Source organism: Myiozetetes cayanensis, unplaced genomic scaffold (assembly GCF_022539395.1).
Source record: "Myiozetetes cayanensis isolate MyiCay16 unplaced genomic scaffold, myiCay2020 scf5-8, whole genome shotgun sequence".
NCBI classification, from domain to species: Eukaryota; Metazoa; Chordata; class Aves; order Passeriformes; family Tyrannidae; genus Myiozetetes; species Myiozetetes cayanensis.
In genome coordinates this window covers 49,851,014-49,873,903 of record NW_026087742.1, presented here as the reverse complement: position 1 = coordinate 49,873,903, position 22,890 = coordinate 49,851,014, and the positions used below count along the sequence as shown (strand labels likewise).

The window sequence follows — 22,890 nt, the reverse complement described above, 5'->3', positions numbered from 1 at the left end:
TCTGATCCCTTTCCAGAAAAGTTTTCCTTAGGCTGGACTTGAGGACTATGCTTGTAGCACCTCTGAAGGTAGGAAATGTTAAATCTGGGCCCCCATAAAATGGTCTAGGTTTTCTGTGCTTACTCTGAAGATACCCCTACTCAACACAAGAATACAGCAGATTAGGGAGACAGCATTTAAGGATTACACACATACAGATGACTGCTCACAGTGAAGGGCAGGAAAAAACCTTTTACAAAATGTCTGCAGCTTGACAAGTGGTCAAATGCAATGCAGACATGGTATCTGGAGCTGTATCTGTGTCTTTGAACTGGTAGAGCCTCCTCCTTCCCAAGGCAGTACAGCCAGGTTATTCCATGACCCTCTGGGAGTGAGCATCCTAGATGAGATCGTTTCAGGAGGTAGGTGCCTTTTCAGATGTTTCGCACTCTTCTGCCATCCAGGTTGTCAAGTGCATTACCCCTACTTGCAGCTCAAGGCTATCAACACTGAACACACATGCTGAAGACGTGTTCTTGCACCTTAACGAAGTGCCAGTTCACTCTGAGGTCAGTGGCTGGCATAATTTTAAAAAGGTGCAATATTACTTTTGTCAGACAGCTGTTATTGCCATTTCCTCTCTTGGGTTTAGAAATCTTATCTGCAAATGATTATGGAGTTTGAAATCAGAAAAAAGTTAATTATTACAGGGAGATCACCTACTCATCTACTACGTGAGTTTTTACTATCTTTACTAGCTGTGGAATAATTATTCAGTTCTACCCACACAACAGCGATTTATTTTGCTTCCATCACTGTTTCGGGGTCCACTGACTAAAAGCACTCTGTTTATGCAGCATGATTCCCATCAGATGCGTAACCAGGTTACAGTCATACTGACATTTGATGTGAGTCAAAAAAATTTATTTGCATATTAGTAAGTGCTTTTGGAGAATTATCACGTATTTTTTATTCTCAGCATCACCCCCCCATGTTTGCTAACATTGACAGATCAGTTGAGATCCCTCAATAATTGTACTATTTGTGATGTTTAAATAACTTGGAGATATATATATACATGCTTATATACTTAAATACACACATATGCAGAGATATTGCCTTGCTTATGCAGAACTTAAATAAAAGAGATACTTGATAAAAATTCTTTTTGTGAAAGTGCAGACAAAATTAAGCCCGCGGTGTTTGTTAAGATTGAAATCACTTGCCACAAGTGGAGTTAGCATTTACAAATGACGTTGAAGACTTGCAGCATAAACATACAGTTTAAATTTTACAGATTCAGGTGAGGCAGAAGGAGTTTATTTCTATAGCTATAGAAGGGAACGTATAGTGATAGCAGTTCATCCCTCAGTCTAATTCTGACTTAAAGCAAAAGTACTAGGGGTTGTATAAATTCATGGGAGATACAAGCTGGCCTGTGAGGGGGGGTGATATGGCAGAGCAGCATCTGGTGGAAGCTCAGAGTACACAGCCAGGCAGCTTTAGTGCACATTTGACCAACTCATCCTTCCCTCGCTTGTGACGCTACTGTGCCCTTTACTGACTTCTGGACCTCGCAAGGCCTGCTCCCACGAAACAGTGTTGGTGAAGATACCCCTGAATGCTTAAAAAAAAATTAAAATGTCCCTCTATTGACTTGCAGCACTGCTTCGGAAGAGAGTGCCACTTTTCATCACAAAACTGGTTTTTATTTCCATGCAAATCTTGCATATATGCACATAACGTAATTCAGTGATATCTAGCTACCCAAGCCCATCCTACCATCTGTTTAAACAAACGTTTATGGCCCTCTCCACCAGTCATCTTCTCATCTGGCTGCATACTACTTCATATACAAACATCATCCTCACTTTATTATCTTCATTGGTGTTTGAAGAGAGGAACTCTCCCTGATTGTGTGGACAGCTTGTCTCTCCTCCAGGTTGCTCTCTGTTTCTTGTCGGCAGGAAAAGAAGTGAACAGTGGGCATATGGAAAGTTTGGAACAGAGAATTCCTAGATAAGCATTATGCTAGAAATTACAATGTGTGACGAGCTTCCAGAGATACTTTGGAACTTAATGAAGCTAAGAGGTAAATCCATCTGCCAGGGTAGTGAGGGACAGGGCTGCCACTACCCAAACACAAGGTTTACTTTGAATTTCCTAGACCTCAGGTCTGTGGTCCTGAGTGTGTCAAAGGTTGATTCACAATCGGCATGCACATGGCAGTACCAGAGAAAGCAAGTTAATGGGCCTCTACAGAACCGGGAAGAGCTAGCACAGGTAAAGAGCCATGCACCACAAAATGCACCTTTGCTAGATTTAACCTGGTTAGAAATTTTCTATGTGGAAGCCAAATGGCAGAAGATTTTTAGCACTGATTATCAAAGTTGCAAAGCAATAATATATGGCCATATTATATTCAGGAGCCCCTGGTGGTCTAGTGGTAAAGGCGCCGCGCTATCACCACGGAGACCCGGGTTCGATTCCCCGTCAGGGCCACTCCCGGGCAGGTGGGGCTCGTTAGCCCTTAAAGGCAACCCACCTACGTCCTAAGGACCTCGCTGCCACCGTCCAAGCTCGCTTGGCCCCGGCAGATGAACCTTAGGATTAAAGGGTGGGCTCAGTTCCGCGCACACTGTGTCTCACCTAAAAAAATCCAATGCGCAGGCTGGAAGGTGTAAAGACCTTCCCCGGATCTTCGCTCGCGAAGACTGGCCATTATTATTATTGTATTCAGAAATTCTAACAGCTCTTTCACCGAGAAGTTGGAAGTTTCATTGATAACATGAGTATTCATGTTCTAAGGCAAGTGCTGGAAATTTACCAAGATAATTTTTCTTTGGGTTTTTTTGTGGTTTTTTTTCACACTATCAGCTCACAAATGCAGCTCCCCCGTCCCACAGCCCAGCACTCAGGATGACAGCCATCTCCACCTTGTCCAGTGTGGGAAATGAGTTTCACCTTGAGACAGCCACCACGGCATCTCTGCAAGCAGTGCAGCTCTACATTTTGGCACAATTAAAGTAAAAGTCAAAATGAAATTTGAAAATGTGACATGAAAAGGGAGACTTTTAATTTTCAGAATGACAGTTTTTAGAGCTTGTTTTTCCACTTTTGGATACTGGTATCAATTACATATGGGTATTACATTTGGATAAATGTGCTTTTGTACACACATTCACACACACACCTAATGAGAGTTACAGCAAAGATTAAAAGACTACATGCAGTCAAATTACTAACTCAGTTTATCACAAAGGCAAAGCCACTTGGCCACTGAAAAACACTGGCTGTCTCTGGGGCTATACATTAGTTCTCAGTTTGACACATTACTGCTTGATGGTGGTGTGAGCCACAAAACCCAGAAGACAAAAGAGAAGTTATTTTCCACGTTCCTGGAGAAATTAATTTATGGGGAAGTGAAACCGACATGCAGATATCTATTCCTTCCAAACATCAAGAGCATTAAGAAAAACCCTGTTTAATTATGGATACGGTATGAGATGCACTGCTCTCTAAAATTCTGCACTTTCAATTTTTCATTTTTAATCTTCTGTGTAGCCTCCCACCCCCTCCCCCCAAAAAAAACCCAAACCAAACGAAACCAAAACCAACAAAAAAAAAAAAAAACCAAAGCAAGAAGAAATAGGATAAATTGCATAGTTCACTATTATTTATGAATTGTAGAAAATGCCACTGCCGCACTCGGGAAGGCGCTCCCGATCGGACACGAAGGGGTTCGCCCCTCAGCGCCAGGCCCCACGCCCTCCTCCCCGCCCCGCCCCGCTCCGCCGGGCCGGGGTGACGGCACAGCCGCGGCCCCGCCCGCTGCCGCCTGACCCAGGAGGCGGCGGCGCAGGCGGGGATCGTTCGGCTCGGCTTGGCTCGGCTCGGCTCGGCGGCGGGGCCCGGCTCGGTGAGCGCGGCCGCGGGGTCCTCCCGGACCGGCGGGGCTCCCTGCGGGACCCGCGGGCGCAGGCGTTGGTTCAGCTGGGGCGGGCACGGAACGGGCCAGGGCCGGGCGGCCGCGGGGAGCCCCGCGGGGCGGCCGGTAGGCAGGTGGTGGGAGGGAGGAGGGAGGGAGGTGGGGAGACGAGTGATCAGCGCAGGCTGAAGTAACCACGATGATAAATAATGTATTGAGTGTCTCCTTATGGAAGCGAGAGGTTATTTGTCAGAACACTTTGTATGACTGCTCCTTGTATTTTGTGTTTTTTCTTTTAAAGGATTCGTGCTAGATAGTTTTGATTTGTCTGAATGCGTAGAAATGCTGGCAGTGATCAGAAACTGGCAGGCACACAGCTAATGAAAAAGTATTAAATAGCAGTCTTATGTAATACTAAATTTTCCATGATGATCTTGGAATCTTTGGCCACGGAATGGTAGGCAGTGTTTTTGTACTTTGGTGCTCTGAGCAATGTCGGTGCTGGGCATTATCTGCCCGACTGGTTTTTCACTTTCCCTTTTAGAGAAGTGCCAAATAGCCTAAAAGCTCTGCGTTGAAAGCATGTGATGGAGATACAGGCCAAGGAGTCGGGAAGGAAGTTCATTTATTTGGACATCATCATCATCATCATCATCATCATGGCTAGGCTTCGCGAACGAAGATTTGAAAGGGCTCTACCCACGCTTGCTACAAGCGCGCTGATGGCTAAAAAGGCCAATGCGAGATAGGCAAGTCCGGTTGCAGAAGGCACAGCAGAAAGACTCCCCAGGTGATACAGACAAGACGCGATTCTTTCTGCGTTGTCTTTTCTCCTCGAGAGTGATCCTGCGTGTGTTCTCAAAAGCAGCAGCAGCGTTATAGATGGTGTGTCTCCAGGCCTCCCGATTGGAGGCCAGGGTAGACCAATGGTGATGATCAATATGGCCAAGGATGAGGGATTGTTTCAGGCAGTCCTTGAACCTCCTCTTCGGGGCTCCTCTGTTGCGGCAGCCAGTGGCAAGTTCCCCATAGAGTACGATCTTAGGGAGGCGGTAGTCCTGCATCCTGGAGACGTGCCCTGCCCAGCGCAGCTGTGTTCTCAGCAGCATGGCCTCAATGCTCGTGATTGCTGCCTGTTCAAGGACAGACGTGTTGGTCACATAGTCAGTCCAGTGGACATAAACAGCTTGAGACAGACAGTAGTACTGAGAAGAGGAAAGTTAGACATGCTGGCTGGGTGAATGTAGGTAGGTGCTGGGATACCAGCCTGAGAAGGTGTAGGTTGAAATGTCAGAGGATGGGAGTTTCCTGAAGTATTTGTTAATTTTGAGAGTAAGAATAACTATCGTATGTCAGATCACCGACTTTCTCTGTTGTCTAGTCTGTGATATGATCTAGCGTTAGGTGCTTAAAAACTAGCTGTAGGCCAGCACTTAATGAAAAATTTTAGGGCTTCTTAAATTAATTTAAACAAATTAAAAGCGTAAAAAGGTAAATTTATTAGCTAGTACCTGGTTCGTATTGTTCTAAACTCCACATAACATTTGTTCTAATTCAGTTCGTTCTTTAAATTCTTGAAAGTTACTAGTACTTTCTTAATTGCTCCTTCCCTACAGAAATAAGGCTTAAACAATTCTGTCTGCACAGTAGTTCTCCTTAATGAGTGGCTAATAGAAAACAGTTGACAAATAGGAGAAACTCTTGGATTAAGGCTGGTATGGGGTTTTTTTGTTTGTTTTGTGTTTTCCTCCCGTATACCTCCCCCATTTCAAAAGTAGTGAGTTGTAAAGACTGTCTTACCTCTGTTAGTCAGGATGTTTAATCCTCTTAGTAAGTCTTAGGTTTCACGTCTGCCTTGTGCCACTTCTTAATGAAGTGGGTTTTGCTGCTTCAGAGGAAGGATGGTCATACACTGAAAATAGTAATGACTGAGGATATTCCTTGCATATGATCAGATTGCTACTTTGATGTCCTGATTCAGAGAGTATTTATTGTTCTCTTATGAGGGAGCAATTAGGTATGCTTATTTTATACCAGCCATTATTAGTTTTAATAAGTTACTGAGAATGAAATTCAACTCTTTGGGCTTTTTTATTCATGTTGTGTTTAACTTAAAATCTGCTATGAGTTCCTTCCTCCATTTCCAAGTGCTTTGCCACCCAAATGCATAATTTGGTAGTAACTACACTGCACATATACTGCAAATTTGGGATGTTTCAGACAATCAGAGATGAGTTGCAACAATCCCACTTTTTCGGGTTGCTGAGCCAGCTTTTGTAACTCTGCTGTGCACTAGTGCTGTGTAGACACTGATCGTGCTGACATCAGTGTTCTCTTACAGACCTTTTCTGGTGTTAATAACGACTGAGCTTTAGCAAGAACAGTGCTGGTTGACAGTATGACAAGTGTACAGTGAATAGTAAATTAATTAACTAAGTTGAAATGTAGCTGTGACTTCAGGATTTTATTTGATGTCTCTTCTTGTTATATACTAACAATCACTAGCAGAAGAATTATTTGAAATCAGTAAATTATCTTCACTTTAGCCTCACCCAGAATAAACGAATCAATAAACATGGGGTAAAGTAGACAATGGAATTGCAGTTGTGTTCACACAAATGATTGTTTATGTGAAGTCTTAAGAAAGGACTTTATGCAGCATTGGGTATACAGGCACTAAAAGTCTCAAATGGCTAAATTTTGCTTATATAGAAGTAACTGTGATGTTAGATTAAATTTGCCTTTCTCAGTTTTCTAAACATTTTCTGTTACAATTCTCAAATCAGAGGTCTTTGATGTTAAATTACTTTTCACTTTTATAGCCTTCTTGAAAAAAAAGGTGGATTTTTCAGTAGTAAGTACAAGCATTGACATAAGATGATGTTGTTGCCAGGGTTTTTTTGCTAGCATATAATTCAGTTAAGCATTGTCTAAATGGTTCATGTATAGATCATAAAATATATTGCATGATTAGGTATAATCTTTTGTGTAAGGACCCAGCTATATTCACAAACTTGTGAGAGTTCTTTCCAATTACTTTCATTATAATTGTTTGCTGTTGTGCTGGTCAGAAGCATGCTTATAACGTCTGAACTTGATGTCCTTGGAGGTTACGAAATACACACTTACGCCATACACATACTTACTTATGTGTAAATCAAAGATGCTGATCCTGTTGGCAGTGACTGCAATCAATCGGAAAAATCTCCTACAGCCCAAGATTCATTTTTCTGCTACGTGATGGGGAATGAGCAGTGAGCATGGTGGCTTGAGTCATTGCTGATCTGCTCCACGTGGGTTGCCTTCTCAGGCCATCCCTCTCATATTCCTAGCTATGTCTGTCTGCCATTGGACTGAAACCACACATCTTGTCTTTTGTGTGAAATTGGATTCTGTCACATCATAAGAACAGATGCATTCCAGATTACGTGGCATTTCTGTGGTGTGACTGCAGATGCATCAGTCACAGAAGTGCTGTCTGCATTTTGATTACAAAGGGTGTGGGAGTAGAGCACAGCATTTCATCTTTGCCTTTTTAAAAATCTTTTCATGACCTTCACTTCCTAAGTTTCTCTGGTTTTGCTAGAGTAGAAGGATATTTTCCAGATTATATATATATTTTTTTTTTTTACTTTGTTGATAATTAGACTAAAGCAAGAAGAGACATTAAATAAATTTAAATGCATGTACTATTTTGTGATTTTATTAAAAGTTTGGATTTCAGTAATTCTTTTTTTCTTTACTGATTTACTTCCTTCTTTTCATCCATTATATTTGTGGAGACTAATCCAATCTCTTAGCCTTTGCTGTACTGGCTTGATAAGCCAAACCTACATCTCTCTAGGAAAAAGTGATCGATTCATCAGGAAAAAATCAGTAACTTTCTGCCTACTTCTTCCTGTTCCAGCGCAGCTTCCTTGAGTGTGGCTCAGCGTTGTCTGAGTTCTCACCAGTGCTGCACACAGGGGGGTTAGTGCTTCTATATGTGCAGTGGAAGTGTTTTTATTTTTGCACTTGGATTTTACTTAACCCTATGTTTTCTGTAGCTTGATATCGTGATTGACAGATGTCTCCTTTCTTTCATCCATCTTATAGAGAGAATCACGGTTTTGCTTGAAAATATATGCTCTTAAGTTTTTATATAGTATCACATTTTTTTTTGTTCATGGTACAGTCTTTTCTAGTATAATTACCTGATTTTTCTGAATTGACAATGCCTCTCATGGCTGCCAGTAAAAAACCAGATCACTGGCATTTTTTACATTGTGTGTTGTAAGCACTATCTTAGTCCAAGAATGATTTGTATTTTCTGCATTTGGCCAAGACTGACAATCTGCATACCATTAAAACAATGATTTTACACATTTTAGAATTCAAATAAACCTACCATATTCTTTCCTGCCCTTCAGTTGTTGAAATACATGAGGCAGTTTGAGGAATACATTCCAAAACAGACCTAGAATCTGCAACCTTCTTTCTGTACATTTTGATACTTTCAGTTTTTTTTCACCTGGGGAGCAAGGAGTGTAAATTGAATTGCCTCTTCTCACTCTATAAGCACTGTAAAGGAAATAAGTAATTCCCTGTTTTCATTCTGTAAAGCACAGCTTTAACTGTTCAAAGTATTTCCCAGTTCTGTGTGTTGATGTTAGTTGATCAAGATTTGTTTAAATCTGTTGAGTTCCTTCTCTTAAATTATTCAAATAGAAATGTACTGTTTGTAAGTTCAGCCTTTATTTAAATAGACAAAATGTTAACTGAATTTTTAATGCCTTAGAGATGTTTTTGGAAAAGTTAGATTTTTAAAGTTATTTGTTTACTCCTCTGTTTGCTACTGATCTTTAAGATGAAAAATTTAGTATCAGGCATGTTCATGTTCTTCTGATGTTTAACTTTTAAGAAATAAATGTCTTTGATGTAACTAGATTTGATGGGTTTAGATTCCTTGCTGTCTTAGAATCATGTCAATCTGAACGTTATTAGGAGATAACCATTACATATCAGACACTGTCCCAAGCAAATAGATAGATTTCTGCTAATACCATGCAGTATGTTCATCATTAAGAAGACATTTTATTCTAAAGTAAACATTGTGTGGCTTTATTGATGAATATTTTTATTGATTTTTATTTTATTGTGCAGTAATGGAACAACCACAGGATCCAGTTACACAAGAAGATGCAAATATTAAAGCTATTAATGAAGAGTACAGGAAAGCCTTTATTTTTATCAATAAAGGATTGAATACAGATGAACTGGGTCAGAAGGAAGAGGCAAGAAGTTACTATAAGAAGGGGCTTGACCACTTGCTCCGAGGAGTTAGCATTCCATCAGAGGGTCCTGCCTGTGTAGGGTCCCAGTGGGAGTCTGCCAGGCAAATGCAGCAGAAGATGAGGGAGACCCTGCAAAACGTTCGTGCTCGACTCGGCAGCCTAGAGCAAAACACCCCACCAGTACAAGCAAGTCCTGCTACGATGGATGCCCCTGCTGGGGTGCCCAGGTTATACCCATCCATTCCATCCAAAGAAAAGCCAGAAAGACCTCCTGCTCCTAATTATCTGTTTGCACCAAGTCAGCCATCTGCACCAGATGGAAGTGTTGCAGCTGTGAGCCATGGGCAAATTCCAGCTATGAGTCCATCCTCAGGAAAACCTCTCTATCTGCCAAATGAAGCACCTCCTGCCTATACTCCTCAAGCTACCAATGGCCATTTTACTGTGTCTTATGGCACAGACTCTGGGGAATTTTCTTCTGTTGGTGAGGACTATTACAAGTGCACTCAACCACCTCCCCTGGAAAACCTGGGAGTGGATGCAGATGAGCTGATCTTGATTCCCCAGGGAGTACAAATATTTTTTGTGACTCCTGATGGGCAGGTTAGTGCTCCTTCGTATCCTGGATATCTACGCATTGTGAAGTTCTTGGATACAGATAGTGAAGCGGCTCAGAATCGTCCACCTGCATTTCTTCAGGTAACAGGAAAATAATTTTCTCCTTTAATTAAAATTTCAGGAACTGTCATAAAACTCTTAACAGGAAATCTTCTTAAGTTCTTGCTCTTCAAAGCCTAAATATCTTTGTGATAATATGAAGGATGTTATAGATGTTGCAGAAATGGTGCCCTTGTTGGTCCAGACTCTGAACTACAAATAAAAAAGATGCATTATCTGTATTTTTTCAGTCCTTGCTTGCTTCATGTGGGCATGTTCTGTTATGAACGTTGTGGATTCTGACTTTGGTTCTTCTTGGTTGTTGCTAAGATTGGCTGTTGGAAGTCTCTTACAGAAAAACTCCTTCCTGGTTTTGGGTCTGCTGGTTCAGCTCCACCTGTGTTAGCAGACTTCAGCAATAGGCCAGTGACAATCATACATTTTATTTATCCTATCATACAAACCTGCCCTGAGTTCTACAGGATGGTACAGGCACTGTGAATCCTGACTTGTTTGGCAGTTCTTTTCACTGACTTTTATACCTGGGCCTCAAGACTAGACCTCAGTTAAGAGGGTACCAGCCTGAATTACGGTCCTGTAAAAATTAATATTTTCTCTATATTAGACTGTCAGAACGAATGAAGAGTTGTATTTCCAGAGTCATGTGGGTTTTAGTTTTTTGGGATTGTTGTTCCTTTTTTTTTTCCCAAGATGGCATAAGGCTTTTTATTTTTCATCATAGAATCATAAAATAATTTGGGTTGAAAGGGACGTTAAAGATCATCTAATTCCAACACCCCTGCCATTGGCAGGGAACCTTTCACTAGAAACTTTATGGAAAATCAAGTTTGTGGTGCTTATCACTATGTTCTGTCTGTCTTTCTTTTTAAAAGCATCCTTTAATTTGTTCATGTACTTGTCTTTTCTAGGTTTGTGACTGGTTGTATCCTCTGATGTGTAACCAGTCTCCTGTTCTGTGCTGCAGTACTGGAGTCTACATGTTCCCTGACACAATGTCCCAGATACCAGGGTCCTATGTAGGAGTAGTGCTGTCTTCAGAACTTCCAGCAGCTGACAGAGAGCTGTTTGAGGATCTCTTAAAACAGATGTCTGACCTTCGAATCCAGGTAAATTTCTGGGCTGCCTGTTTCTACCAATAAGGAGAGGTATAAGTCATCAATATATTCTCACATTTACATTTAGTTGTGTAAAACTGCAAATTTTTGTGTCTTGCTTGGTAAGCTGACCAATGAGAAATAGATAAAGTAGCCAAGATTAAGCAGCTTTGTAATGAAACTCTAGACCCTGTGAGATAGGAATACAGAATTTTTAAAATACTAATTTGTAAGCACAGAGCGTAATTGGAGATAATTTTTTATATTTTCTCTGTTTTTCCAAAAGAGAACATAGAACTCAAAATAAAATTTGAGGTTCAGAGAAATCATATTTTTCCCTTTGTGTGTGCACACACAGGCACACAAGTTTGGATGATGATATCCTTGGAATATGGTGCCCAAATGTGTTTACAGTTCAAAGATGTTAAGATACCTCAGAGAAGATCTGTGAAAATAGTGTGTACCTCAAAAATCTGTCTCAGATAGGATCTCAGATAAATCTGGTGCCTTATTGCAGTAAGATATTGAGAGGTAGAGAAAATATTGACAGGTAGGAAAAAGCCCCATAGTCCAACAAAGGTGCAGTAACATACAGTGTCTGGAAACAAGGTGCAAAATGTTATTGTAAGAGCACTGGGGCACCATTTCAGGAAGAGTGGTAATCCATAACTACTTCAGAGCTCATAGCAAGATTATGTGTTTTCATGAAAGAGAGAATTTTGTTGAATCACCAAGAGTTGAATACAGTGATGATGAAGGACCAGTTTGGAGCATGCCATGAGGGTGAAGTTCTGTTATGGTATAAATCCTGTTGAGTTCAGTGGGAAATTTCACTAGCACAGGTGGCCACTAATTTTTACTTAGAAGGGGAAAGTATGTGCTATTTCAATGCAGGACTCAATAGATAAAATGCTGTAATTTTTCCTGCATAGTAGGGGTTCAAATTGGATATCTCATTAGCTCCTTATTGTCCTAAAACTTCATTTTTGTTAATGTTCCCTGATACAATGTCACAGGTGCCAGGATCCCATGAGAGATTAGGGTTATCTTCAGAGCTCCCAGCAACTGAGAGAGCGCATTTTGAAGATAAATTTAAACAGATGTCTGGCCACAAAGTCCAGGTAAATGCCAGGACAGTGATTCCAAAATGTATAGTAAACAAAAAAGAGTCACTGGAATACGTGTTAGAACTGCTGATTTGATTGACAGCAGCAATGTTTGCTGTGTCTTGTGGCTGTTTTTTTGTTGGGCTGTTTTGGCTTTTTGTATTTGTTGCTTTGGTTGGTTGTTTTTTTGTTAAGAGCAATTTCAGTTACTGCAAGCTACCACATTTTTCAAGTCAGCATATTTGAGGAGTTTTGAAAACTGTGATATAGCACAAATATTTCAAAGCCTAGTCTGATAGCCATTTAATGTGTCTGTTTTACATGGTACTCATGAGGATCTAGTTGACAACTATATTTAATATAATTATAGTACTGAGTCACCTGTCTTATTAGAGAATCCATTTCTGTTCCTTAGTGTAGTCCTTAGAAGTCGTGTTGACAGTTTTTCTATATAGTGACCCAAACTGTGGTGTAAATAAATAACATCTGGGTCTTTTAATTGTTGGGTTTTTTGTTTGGTTGGTTTTTACCTATAGCTGTTTATTGAGGTAATTTGGTCACATGCTGAAAACATTTCTTGAACATAAGATTTCACACTGCTGTCAAGCAGTAATTGTGATATATCAGTGATACAGTGTTAACCTTCTGGGTAGCAACCTTCCAAGTTTTAATCTACACTCTTCTGTTAATGTTGGTTTGCTTTCGTTTTACTGCAGCAGTCAGCAATGGGCAATACCCTGCTATTATGTCCAGTAAATGTTTCAGGAGAATTTAGGAATTCCATGTAATAGCAAATATTCTACATTGTGTATTCTGTTCTGCCTATCGGTTTAATCTATAATGTTTTTTCATTTAGACTCTTCTAAGCTAAACAAAAAGTTTTTTTCTTTCTATTTATCATTAACTAGCAGTGTTTTCAATCTTTGAAATGTTTTGGGTTTTCATTTACTTTTACATTAGAAAAGTTCTAAAAATAGAATCTTAACAAAAACCTAGATCTATTAGTTTTTTTTTTTTGCTTTCTGTAATTAAAGTTTAAATACACATTGTATGCCATCTGTGTAAAGTGATGTTAAACTTTTTAGAAACACTAAGCAGCCTGTGGTGGTGGTTGCTGTGTTTGAATGATTAACACCTACTTCAGAAACTGTAGTGTTTGACATGAAATCACACAGAACCTGTCCACCCAACTTTAAATAGGGAGCAGTATCATGCACAGTGTGGTGTGTGCCTTGGCTGTGCCAGTCTGCAAAAGCATCAACAGCACATAGCATGAATGATGTCCTTTATTTTTTCATTTGGGAGGAAAGGATGAGGAAAAAAACCAACCAGGACAGCTGCATTCCTTTAGTGCAGCTGGATTCTCTCACCAAAGACTGCAGTTCCTATGCTGAATAACAACAGAGTGGACTTCTCTCTGAGAAGATAAAAATGATAGATGGACAAGTCTCTTACCTGTTGTGCTAGTAAACTTGTACTGTTAGTTTTCCCTACTTAGCTCTTTGACCATATGTCTGTGTTGGCAAGCAAATCTTTTCAATGTAGCTGGATGAAGAAAGTGTAGGAAAAATGCTGACCTATCTGATAAACTTTTCTGGATGCATAGCATTTCGGTGCAAAAGTAATTGCGTCTTAAATTTCCCTTGAGTTTCTGTACACTTACCCAAGGCATGCACAACGTTAGTATTATTTGATAATGGATGTTGTATGATCTGAACCAGAAATCTTGATGATACGCTGTGTAGTAGATTCTCAGATGTTTGCTTTCCCTTGTCAGCCTTCAGAAGCCTCTAGTGATGCAGTTAACTTGCCTCAGACTGTACATATCCAACCACAACCCGAAGGAGCAAAAGATCAGAAAGAGTTACCAGAATGGAGTGAGAAGGTTGCCCATGGCATCTTGTCAGGTACTGTTGTAATAAGAGCATTGTGTTGAATATAAACCTCTGTGAGTGACATTTAAACAGTATTTTCAACTAAATCATAGAATCAGATGGGTTGGAAAGGACTTCTGAGATCATCAAGTCCAACCCTTGATCCACTACCACCACAGTTACTAGACTATGGCACTCAAGTGTCACATCCAGTCTCTTCTTGAACACTTCCAGGGACAGAGAATCCACCACTTCCCTGGGCAGCCCATTTCCAATGCCTGATTACCCTTTCTGTAAAGAATTTCTTCCTAACATCTAACCTAAAGCTTCCCCTGGCATATCTTGAGACCATGCCCTCTTGTCTTACTGATAGCTGCCTGGGAAAAGAGACCAACCCCCATCTGGCTACAACCTCCTTTTAGGTAGTTGTAGAGAATGATGAAGTCTCCCCTGAGCTTTCTCTTCTCCAGACTAAACAACTCCAGCTCCCTCAGCCTCTCCTCACAGGACTTGTGTTCGGGTCCCTTCACCAGCCTTGTTGCTCTTCTCTGGACCTGCTCCAGCACCTCAATATCCTTCCTGAACTGAGGGGTCCAGAACTGAACACAATATTCCAGGTGTGGCCTCACCAGTGCTGAGTACAGGGGAAGAATCACTTCCCTGGTCCTGCTGGCCACACCGTTCCTGATGCAGGCCAGGATGCCATTGGCCTTCTTGGCCACCTGGGCACACTGCTGGCTTATGTGTGTGTGTTGGTAGAAGCTGAGTGGTCAGAAGTAGTTGTTCACTAGTTCCAATTGTAGTCATCTAAAGGATGCTTTGATGAGCTTTATAAAAACAGTGTAGAATATAGATCCATTGCCAACAGTGTTGTTTGTTGCAAATCAATCTGGCTCCTCACGTGATACTGTTAGGACATCACCTCCTGTGACTCAGACCATTGTGACAGAACAACTTTACCCCTGTATGAGCAGTTATATTACAGCAGGCATCTGTTGTGATTTCTGCAGATAAACGTGGGATTTTTTCCTCTGAGAACCTTTGGAATATACTAATGACCACCAGCTGACTGTAATAAGTAGAATCTGCAAGGAGGGCTAGAGGGTTTGGTTGCATATTTTCATGAGTGTTAATAGCATTGAGATGTGCCATGCCGTTCTATCACTTCTCACCTAGCTGGGGCTTGGATATATATTAAAAACCTGATTATCTGTATTAAGCTGACATTTGGATGAAGGCTGGCTGTATTAAACTTAAATAAAATTAATTTAAAAAGCAGTGGTGTAGGAGCAGAAATTACTGTAGGAATTCATGCTGGCCCATTCAGGGAAGAGTATAAATGCAGACTGTGTAATCAGGACTGTTTCTAAAGTCAGTCTTGCAGAGGTAGAGAAGGGATAGCTGTAGGAATCATAATCTGTAAAACTGTACATTCTAAGAAAAGCAATTTTTGCCTTTTAGGTGCATCTTGGGTAAGCTGGGGCCTAATGAAAGGAGCAGAATATACTGGTAAAGCTATTCACAAAGGAGCTTCTAAACTGCGAGAACACATTCAACCAGAAGAAAAACCTGTAGAAGTCAATCCAACTGTAGCAAAGGGACTTCATGTAGCAAAACAGGCTACTGGAGGAGCAGTGAAAGTCAGCCAGTTCTTAGGTAAAAATTTCCATCTCATAATATATATTTTTATCTTAAATAATAAATACTTTGTAAAATGAGAGCTGGTTTCTCTAGCCAGTTAAGGAGGCCAGGAGGAGGAACTGACCTGATGAAATCCAGAGATCAGTAGTTTGTGCCTAGTTATCTCCTGCAGCAGACATGCTTCAGGACTCGTATTTATTGCTTGGCCTTGAGACATCTTTTTCTTTCCTAAAACAATAGTCTGTATAGTCTTAAGTTTGACATACTTTTGAAAGTTTTAGACAGTTAATTTGAATATTGTCTCTCTTTTTCCTTAAGTTGATAACCATGTATTTTAAAAGCTCTACTGTCACTGTGTATATTTTTAAACTCACACACCTGAAACAAATCTATATGACTACATATAAATTTCCAGATAGGAATGGCCTGGTGTTCAGAGGTGCTTGGCAACCCTAACAACTCTCAGTAACTTCATTTTGCTATTTAATTGCATATAATGTTCATATTTACTGTCTAGTGACTCATCCAAGTTTTAAAGCAAATTGTTATAGAACTACTTTGAAGAGCTGGAATGATGTAAAAAGGACTCTTACAGAAAGCAAATCAGGAAAGCAGCAGTTTGTTCCCTATCTACAAGTTCAGGATAACAAAGCAATAGAATCAATTTCTTGAAATTTGAAGTGTGAGATGTGTATTTCTTTTAAAGCACTTTTTAGACACAAGACCAACCTTACTTGTTTCTTAGTATCTGAAACTGCAGAATCTGAAAAATAAGGTTGCTTTGTATCAGTTGGGTACTTAAGTGTGGATGATGTTCTTTGTTCTTACTGAATAATCTGCATGCCATTGTTTTATGGCAGTTGAGGGAGTGTGTTCTATAGCGAGCTGTGTCGGAAGGGAGCTGGCTCCACATGTGAAGAAGCATGGCAGCAAATTAGTTCCAGAATCCCTTAAGAAAGATAAAGATGGCAAATCCACTTTTGATGGTGCTCTGGTTGTAGCAGCAAGTGGAGTTCAAGGTAATCAAAATTCCTTATACTTTTTAAAATTGCATTATTCTGAAGTTGTGAACTCAAGCTGATTGTTTTTACAGGGTTATCAACAGTGTGGCAAGGTTTAGAAAGTGCAGCGAAGTGCATTGCTAAAAGTGTTTCAACTGAGACTGTAAAAACTGTCAAATACAAGTAAGTTATATTTTTATTGGTTTTATCTTCTGTAGTACATTGTCATTCTGTTTGAATAATGGCAAAAAAAGAACTTATGAAAGTGCAGGGACACTAACTGAAATACCTGCTTTGCTATAATTATGTCATACATGATAAGGTGCTAAGTGCACAGTAATGAGCATCTCCTGTAAGCAAAAATATGAAATGAGTGAATGACTGTGTGAAATATTTTTTTAGGTCTCTTGTAGAAGTATTACAGCTTCAGGCTATGTCACAAGTAATGTTCAGATTTTTATCTTCGCTCTACAGTATAATGTCATTATGAAAAAAGTTACTGGTTTAAACCTCTTGGCTCTAATCCTGAATTTTTGCAAACTTAGCTAAAGTTAAGAAAAATGGAAGAAGTTCATCTATCAGCAGGTCTGGCTATAGTGAGGAGGTACAAAAAAAGAAAACTATGTAAGGAAATCTAAGGCATAAATAGCAATAATAGAACAGCCTCGACTTGCAAAATACAGATGTTCTTAGAAAAAGATAGTGGGGGAAGAGGAAAGTGGCATTTGGGATTAAGATTGTTTCTAAGATGATGGAAGGATGAAAGCTGAGTGCATGTACTGGAAGATGCTATGGAGAATAAGGGAATTGAAATAATTGTGAAAGATAGGAAATGCACCCCTCAAAAAAAGTGCAGTAGGTTTAATAGAAAGTGAAGAGTAAGCCATAGCATGTAGGTTAAATGGAACAGGCGATAATCATAGCAAAAGAGATATTAAAAAGGGTTGGCTGAAGGTGCATACAAGCTCCTAGCAGAAGGTAACAAGATAAACATTAGCATACAGTATTAAACAGATTGGTGTTCAGGGTTGTGTTGTGATGCATTTCAAATAGGAGGCCAGATAGTGAAGTTCTAGTCAGTGGTGCTTTATTGCTAATGTTTGTTTTCAGTAGGTACGAATGTCAGGAGGTATTGTACTGGTACTCATTTCACATAAATTCAAATGAATGTTTTTGTTTTAGATATAAAAACAGAAAATATGGAGATGAGCAGACAACAGACACTGAGTGAAAAACAATAAGTAAATAAATGTTTCAGCTAATTGCAATACAATGGAATATTATATTTAATCTTTAAAACCTATCTTTATAATTGTATTAAAATTCTACATAATCTCTTTTGGAAGCTGTTTTTTGTCATTGACAAAGATTTCTGCCATTCAAAATACCAGTGAATGAGCTAAATTCTCCTTAATGGAAACAAGACTAAAGGAGCACCATCACAGTGTCTCCAAATAGAAAAAAACTTGGCTAAAACCTAGCTACAATACCTTTGGAATTATAGAGGGATATTCATCATTTGCATGTTGATTGGAATTGGGGGAAAACATAGCTTCAGAAATAATATTTCAAGTCTCATGCTATTGTCTTTTTTACAAACAGTTTAAAAAAATGCAGTATACACCTCTGCACACACCTTTTTTTTTCTCTAAAAAAAGGTTAATTATGCAATTGAGACAGGCAAACTAAAAACTTAGTTATGGGATATTAAGAAGTTACTAGTTTTACTGTATTGTATAAACTACAGTCTTACTGTAAATGAGGTTACCTATTTTGCTGATATTATATACTGGATTATGATGCTGCTGAGGTGAAAATAACTAATTAAATTGACAAATACTGCACTTTGCTGTGAGATTAATTCTATGATCTGCAGATCCAATGTCGGTGATTCAAGGCTGTTGCTCTATCAGAGAATTAAAAGTAAAACAAAACAAAAAAACCACTAACTCTTTTTATTTGGTTTCATTCTTGTTTCCAGCCATATGCTCTGGCTGCTGAACTGACAACATTATAGATTTTTGGATTCTTTGATATTCTGTGCTTCTCTCTGGCCTTATTTTGAGTTCCTCAAAGAATCTCTGGTCATAAAAAAACATAGGGAAAAAGTGACTCTGCTGACTGCTGGCATTCTGATGCTGCCAGGAATCCTTCCTTTTGGCCTGGTTTATCTGACTGCAGTGCTCTCTGGGGAAATGTCTGGCTGCCTGGAACAGTTGGAGTTACTGCTCTCACTGTATTCTTGTCCTCCTTCAGTATGCTCTCTCTGTACAGTTGAGTATATTAAGTAGTTAATTAATATGAGACCAATGACTTCCCCCGAAAGCATAAAGAAACTGGACTCACACTCCATGGGAGAGACCAAAGGTCTTTCTCTCTTTGTAATTTTCATCATAGCCTCAAGATAGCTTTGTTGAGCCTTTTGGGGTTTTGTATGACGCAGTACTCCAGGTGGAGTCTCACCAGAGCAGAGCAGAGGGGCAGAGTCACCTCCCTCAACCTGTTGGCCACACTGCTTTTGATGCAGCCCAGGATACAGTTGGCTTTCTGTATAGAGGGTATACAAATATTACGTACAAACTTAGAGGTTATTGTACTTCTCTCCCCTTCCTCTTCTTATGGTTCTATAGATAAGTCATCTACTCTTCAAAACTAGAGAGAAAAGAGGGAGAAAAACTAGAAGGTTTTTTGAGGAAGAACGGCAGAAGCATACTGGTATTTTTAAAGGGTAATCCATCTGATAGAGGAGCAGCCCTTACTCAAATGGCTTTGTAATTTCTAATTTTATTCTTAAGACATTCAGGCTCTGTGCTTATTGGTTGATCTTGGTAATGCCTAAATTTCCACTTTCAAAAGAATTCCAGTGAAGATTAAAAAACTAAGTATACAAATCTGCAAAACTGCTCTCTTTCTTTAGGTATGGAGAGGATGCTGGCCATGCTACAGACAATGCTATGAATTCTGCAATCAATGTTGGTGTGACAGCATTTAACATTGAAAATATCGGTATCAAAGCTGTTGTAAAGAGAACTGCAAAGGAAACTGGCCATGCTGTGCTGGATGAATACAAAGTATTGGATAATGAGAAGAAGGATAAAAAATGAAAGCAATTAAATATTTCTCAAAGCCTTACATTAGAGATGAAACTTCCTATTTATAAGTAACTACATTGCTCATCTGCAACTGAACATAAATCACACTGTACTTTTCAAGCAACTGTTACCTAATTTGACATGAAAATGTAAAAATAGGGAGAGCATTCGTAGAAGGAAAAATGAAAGTTGTCAACTCGATTTAAAACAACTGGATCAGGGCTTTAGGCAGCTGGAGGATTATCAGCTTGCAGTTCATATTCTTGCCTCTGTAAGCACTTTTTCAAAATAATATATGGAATAATAGATTAAATAGTAATATTACTGTGAATATTTTTGTAACACTTTATATTTATAAAGAAGGTGGTGATACTGAAAAAGTAGGATTACTAATTCTGGAACAAGTAGAATTATTAGTTTTGGGTTTATAACGATCCTTGAGTTAGTTTTACTAACCTAGCCTTGTCTTATTTAATATGCACTACTAAAATAAGCATTGTGTTTCATTGTTTTATAGAGAATTTATCTTTTCAGCTACTAAACAGCTAATCTTATCTGAAGTTCATGGTAGGAGAAATGAAAGATGAACCTCAGGCAGTTATTCCCTTATAAACTTTTTTTTTCATCCAGCATATAAGTAAACCAAAGATACCAACCATTTCTTTTAAAAGAGAGTATTTACAGCTCTAGAAAAATGCATTTTCTACTTGAGTCCATATGGAATATACAAAGATTATTTGAAATTCAGATTTTTATGTAGAGAGGAGATGTATGTTTTTGCATAAATTATTTTTCTGTGAAAATATTCTGTAGAAGGCACTGGGAACTTTTGTGCATTCTGTACTTTGCAGGCAATCTAGAAAGATTTATATTATATATTATGGCCTCCTAATGGAAGACAGTATGTATTTGAACAAATAGTTCTAACAGTCATCATCTTTATTCCATTAAATTCATAGTTGCACAACGGTATGAAATCTTTAAAAAGGGTATAAAGGCAAGCCCTTTTAATGGAGAAAGGTGTGTAGAATAGACACTACTGTGTAGATTTGCAATCCTGTTTGTAGCACAGTGTAAAACAACTCAGTATGTCAAATCCTTGAGATGCTTTGGCACTGCTACTTATTTAACAGTTCACTATTGAGTTTTAAAGCTGCTGCACATTCTGATATTGGCTGTACCTGCAACAAACAGAATGCCATCAATTTACAACTTATTTCCATTTCATGTGAATGGAGAAATATCTAAATGGTTGTTAGCAAGTGATATTTGTATCAGATAAAAAACCCCACAGTAACAACTAATGTCTATTAAAATGGTAGTAGGTGCACATTTTGTGGTAGCTGCTGTAGGGTGAGAAATGTGAAACAAAGGATCTAACCACTTGAAGTCTAACTTTGATTAATGGAAATAAAGATGAAATTAAAATTGGTTAATCTGTGCATGACCTTTTTATGATAGGAAGCTTCTGTACGGATCAATGAGTGGAAAACCTAGGACTTCTGAAGTAGTAAAATAACAGTATTGGGGTATGGCTACAATACAAACAAGCTCATCAATTAAAATATTTCAAACTAAAAAGGTGCATCTAAAGTACACTGCAAGAATTTCTGTTACTATAGTCTGCCACTTGCCAGCATGTGTAACCGGTTAAAGGCTACTAAAACTTAACACTAGCAAAAGCATTTTTGTTGCTATGAACTGCATTTACAATGGGGATGTATTATTTGTGTCTTCCTTCTCCCACTTCAGTTTTGGGTGTAGCTCATGCTCTATAGTTTCACCTATCAACCACCAAAAAACAGGTTTTTTTAAAACAACAGTTAAGATCAAGGTCTTCAAGAGACCAAGAGTAAAAAAATATTTAAATGCCATTGGTATCAGGCAAGCATTATTGACCTGTTCAACCTGCTGTTGTTCTTTTCATGTGTATGCAGTCTTTCATCTACTTTGAGACTTTTTTTAATGATGACTACCCCGTTTTACAGTTTGTAATGTGATACATCCATGATCTTCCCTTTTACATTGTTCCAAAGTTTAGTTAATTCTCACAGCTGAATATGATGCTACTGAACTTACCTTGCTTCAACTGTCACTAGTTTGGTCCAGGGTAGCAAATCCATGGGCTTCTCCCCACTTCCTCTACCATATACAACATGCTTCTCACACTTATGGCCTTAACCTCAGCTCTCCCTTTTATACGCTAAGCTCCCTAAACCTCATATCTTAGGTTTGCCTTCTATTCACAGCTCGATTTCTGTTTCTTTGGACACTGAACATCTTTTGATGTTTGGCAGTCGTAGAAGAAGTCTTACTAAGACTCTCTACTCATGAACTACTACCGTATTTCTAATTTCTATTTCCAAATTTATTCAAAGTCTCTTCTGCTATAATATTGGTCTCAAATTTTGTCTTGGGAATACTTTTAGTGACCTCTAAGTCATTCTAAGCTACTGCTGTCTGTGGCATTTTCATCATTCGGTAGGTATAAACCACTGTTTTTACCTCAAGTCTAAACACGTGTATTTGAATAGATTACTCTAGACTCCAAGAGTGGGTTGATTTGTTTATTAATGCTGGTTTAAAACCAACTTACAACAGCTTATTTCGTAATGTTCCCTGACTGAATCCGTAATCCTTTAAAAAGAATTGGTAAAAGTACCTTCCACTAAAACATGGTGACCAGCTTAACACAGAATGGTGTTGGAAGGGACTCCAGGGGTCTGTAATCCACCCTTCTTTCAAAACAGGTCCAGCTGGAGCACAGTATTCTGCCAGTTCTGCTCACGTTTTGATTATCTTCAACAATGAAGACTTTATGGCCCCTCTGGGCAACCTTTGCCCAGCTTGCCTCTGATAAAGGTAAATATTTCTCCCTTATACTAAGCCAAAGATTTTCATGTGCATTTTGGTGCACATGAATGCACACGGGAGGAAAGTTTGACTTCTCAGTCTTCTTTATACTTTCCTCTAACATGACAACACTAAGATCTCCTTATGATTCTCCAGACTGAACATAGGCCATATGTGCCAGTCCCTGACCTAAGGCAGCCTTGGGAGTCCAAAGCTAAGCACTCCAGCATGTGGTCCCACAAGTGCTGAACAGAGTGGAAGAACCACCTCCCCAGGCTCTTGGCCAAACCCTTGCTAAGGCAGCCCAGGCTTGGCATTCTTTGTGCAAGGTCTGTTGCTGGCTCATGGCAGCTTGTGCACCAGAGACCCCT

General features: G+C 39.3%; 2 protein-coding genes across 7 annotated transcripts in view; both read left to right on the top strand.

The window, feature by feature from the left end:
- The first annotated feature begins 3,788 nt into the window (after window positions 1-3,788).
- On the top strand, window positions 3,789-21,097 carry SPART (spartin). Of its 5 annotated transcripts, XM_050332082.1 has the most exons (10): window positions 5,132-5,154; window positions 9,050-9,879; window positions 10,767-10,964; window positions 11,969-12,073; window positions 13,836-13,965; window positions 15,394-15,588; window positions 16,434-16,592; window positions 16,667-16,757; window positions 17,757-17,815; window positions 19,492-19,636. In XM_050332082.1, exons 2-9 carry the CDS (start codon window positions 9,052-9,054, stop codon window positions 17,803-17,805), a joined length of 1,755 nt encoding a protein of 584 aa, XP_050188039.1. In that variant the 5' UTR covers window positions 5,132-5,154; window positions 9,050-9,051; the 3' UTR covers window positions 17,806-17,815; window positions 19,492-19,636. The 5 variants fall into 5 exon arrangements, with proteins under 5 accessions (XP_050188037.1, XP_050188040.1, XP_050188039.1 ...); XM_050332080.1 differs by lacking the exons at window positions 5,132-5,154; window positions 17,757-17,815 and adding an exon at window positions 3,789-3,898 and having other exon boundaries at window positions 19,492-21,097; XM_050332083.1 differs by lacking the exons at window positions 5,132-5,154; window positions 17,757-17,815 and adding an exon at window positions 3,889-4,033 and having other exon boundaries at window positions 19,492-21,097.
- Window positions 21,098-21,239: 142 nt separating this feature from the next.
- The window catches only part of CCDC169 (coiled-coil domain containing 169), a 35,173-nt gene continuing 33,522 nt past the window's right edge, over window positions 21,240-22,890 (top strand). For both annotated transcript variants that reach the window (XM_050332088.1, XM_050332087.1), the window contains exon 1: window positions 21,240-22,528. The gene's annotated coding sequence lies outside the window, so the exon portion shown is untranslated. The remainder of the gene's footprint in view (window positions 22,529-22,890) is intronic.

Coding starts and splice junctions, on each gene's coding strand:
- SPART (XM_050332080.1), top strand. CDS start 9,052: ATGGAACAACCACAGGATCCAGTTACACAAGAAGATGCAAATATTAAA. Junction 10,965..11,968: donor TGTCTGACCTTCGAATCCAG/GTAAATTTCTGG, acceptor ACAATGTCACAG/GTGCCAGGATCCCATGAGAG. Junction 16,758..19,491: donor GTAAAAACTGTCAAATACAA/GTAAGTTATATT, acceptor CTCTTTCTTTAG/GTATGGAGAGGATGCTGGCC.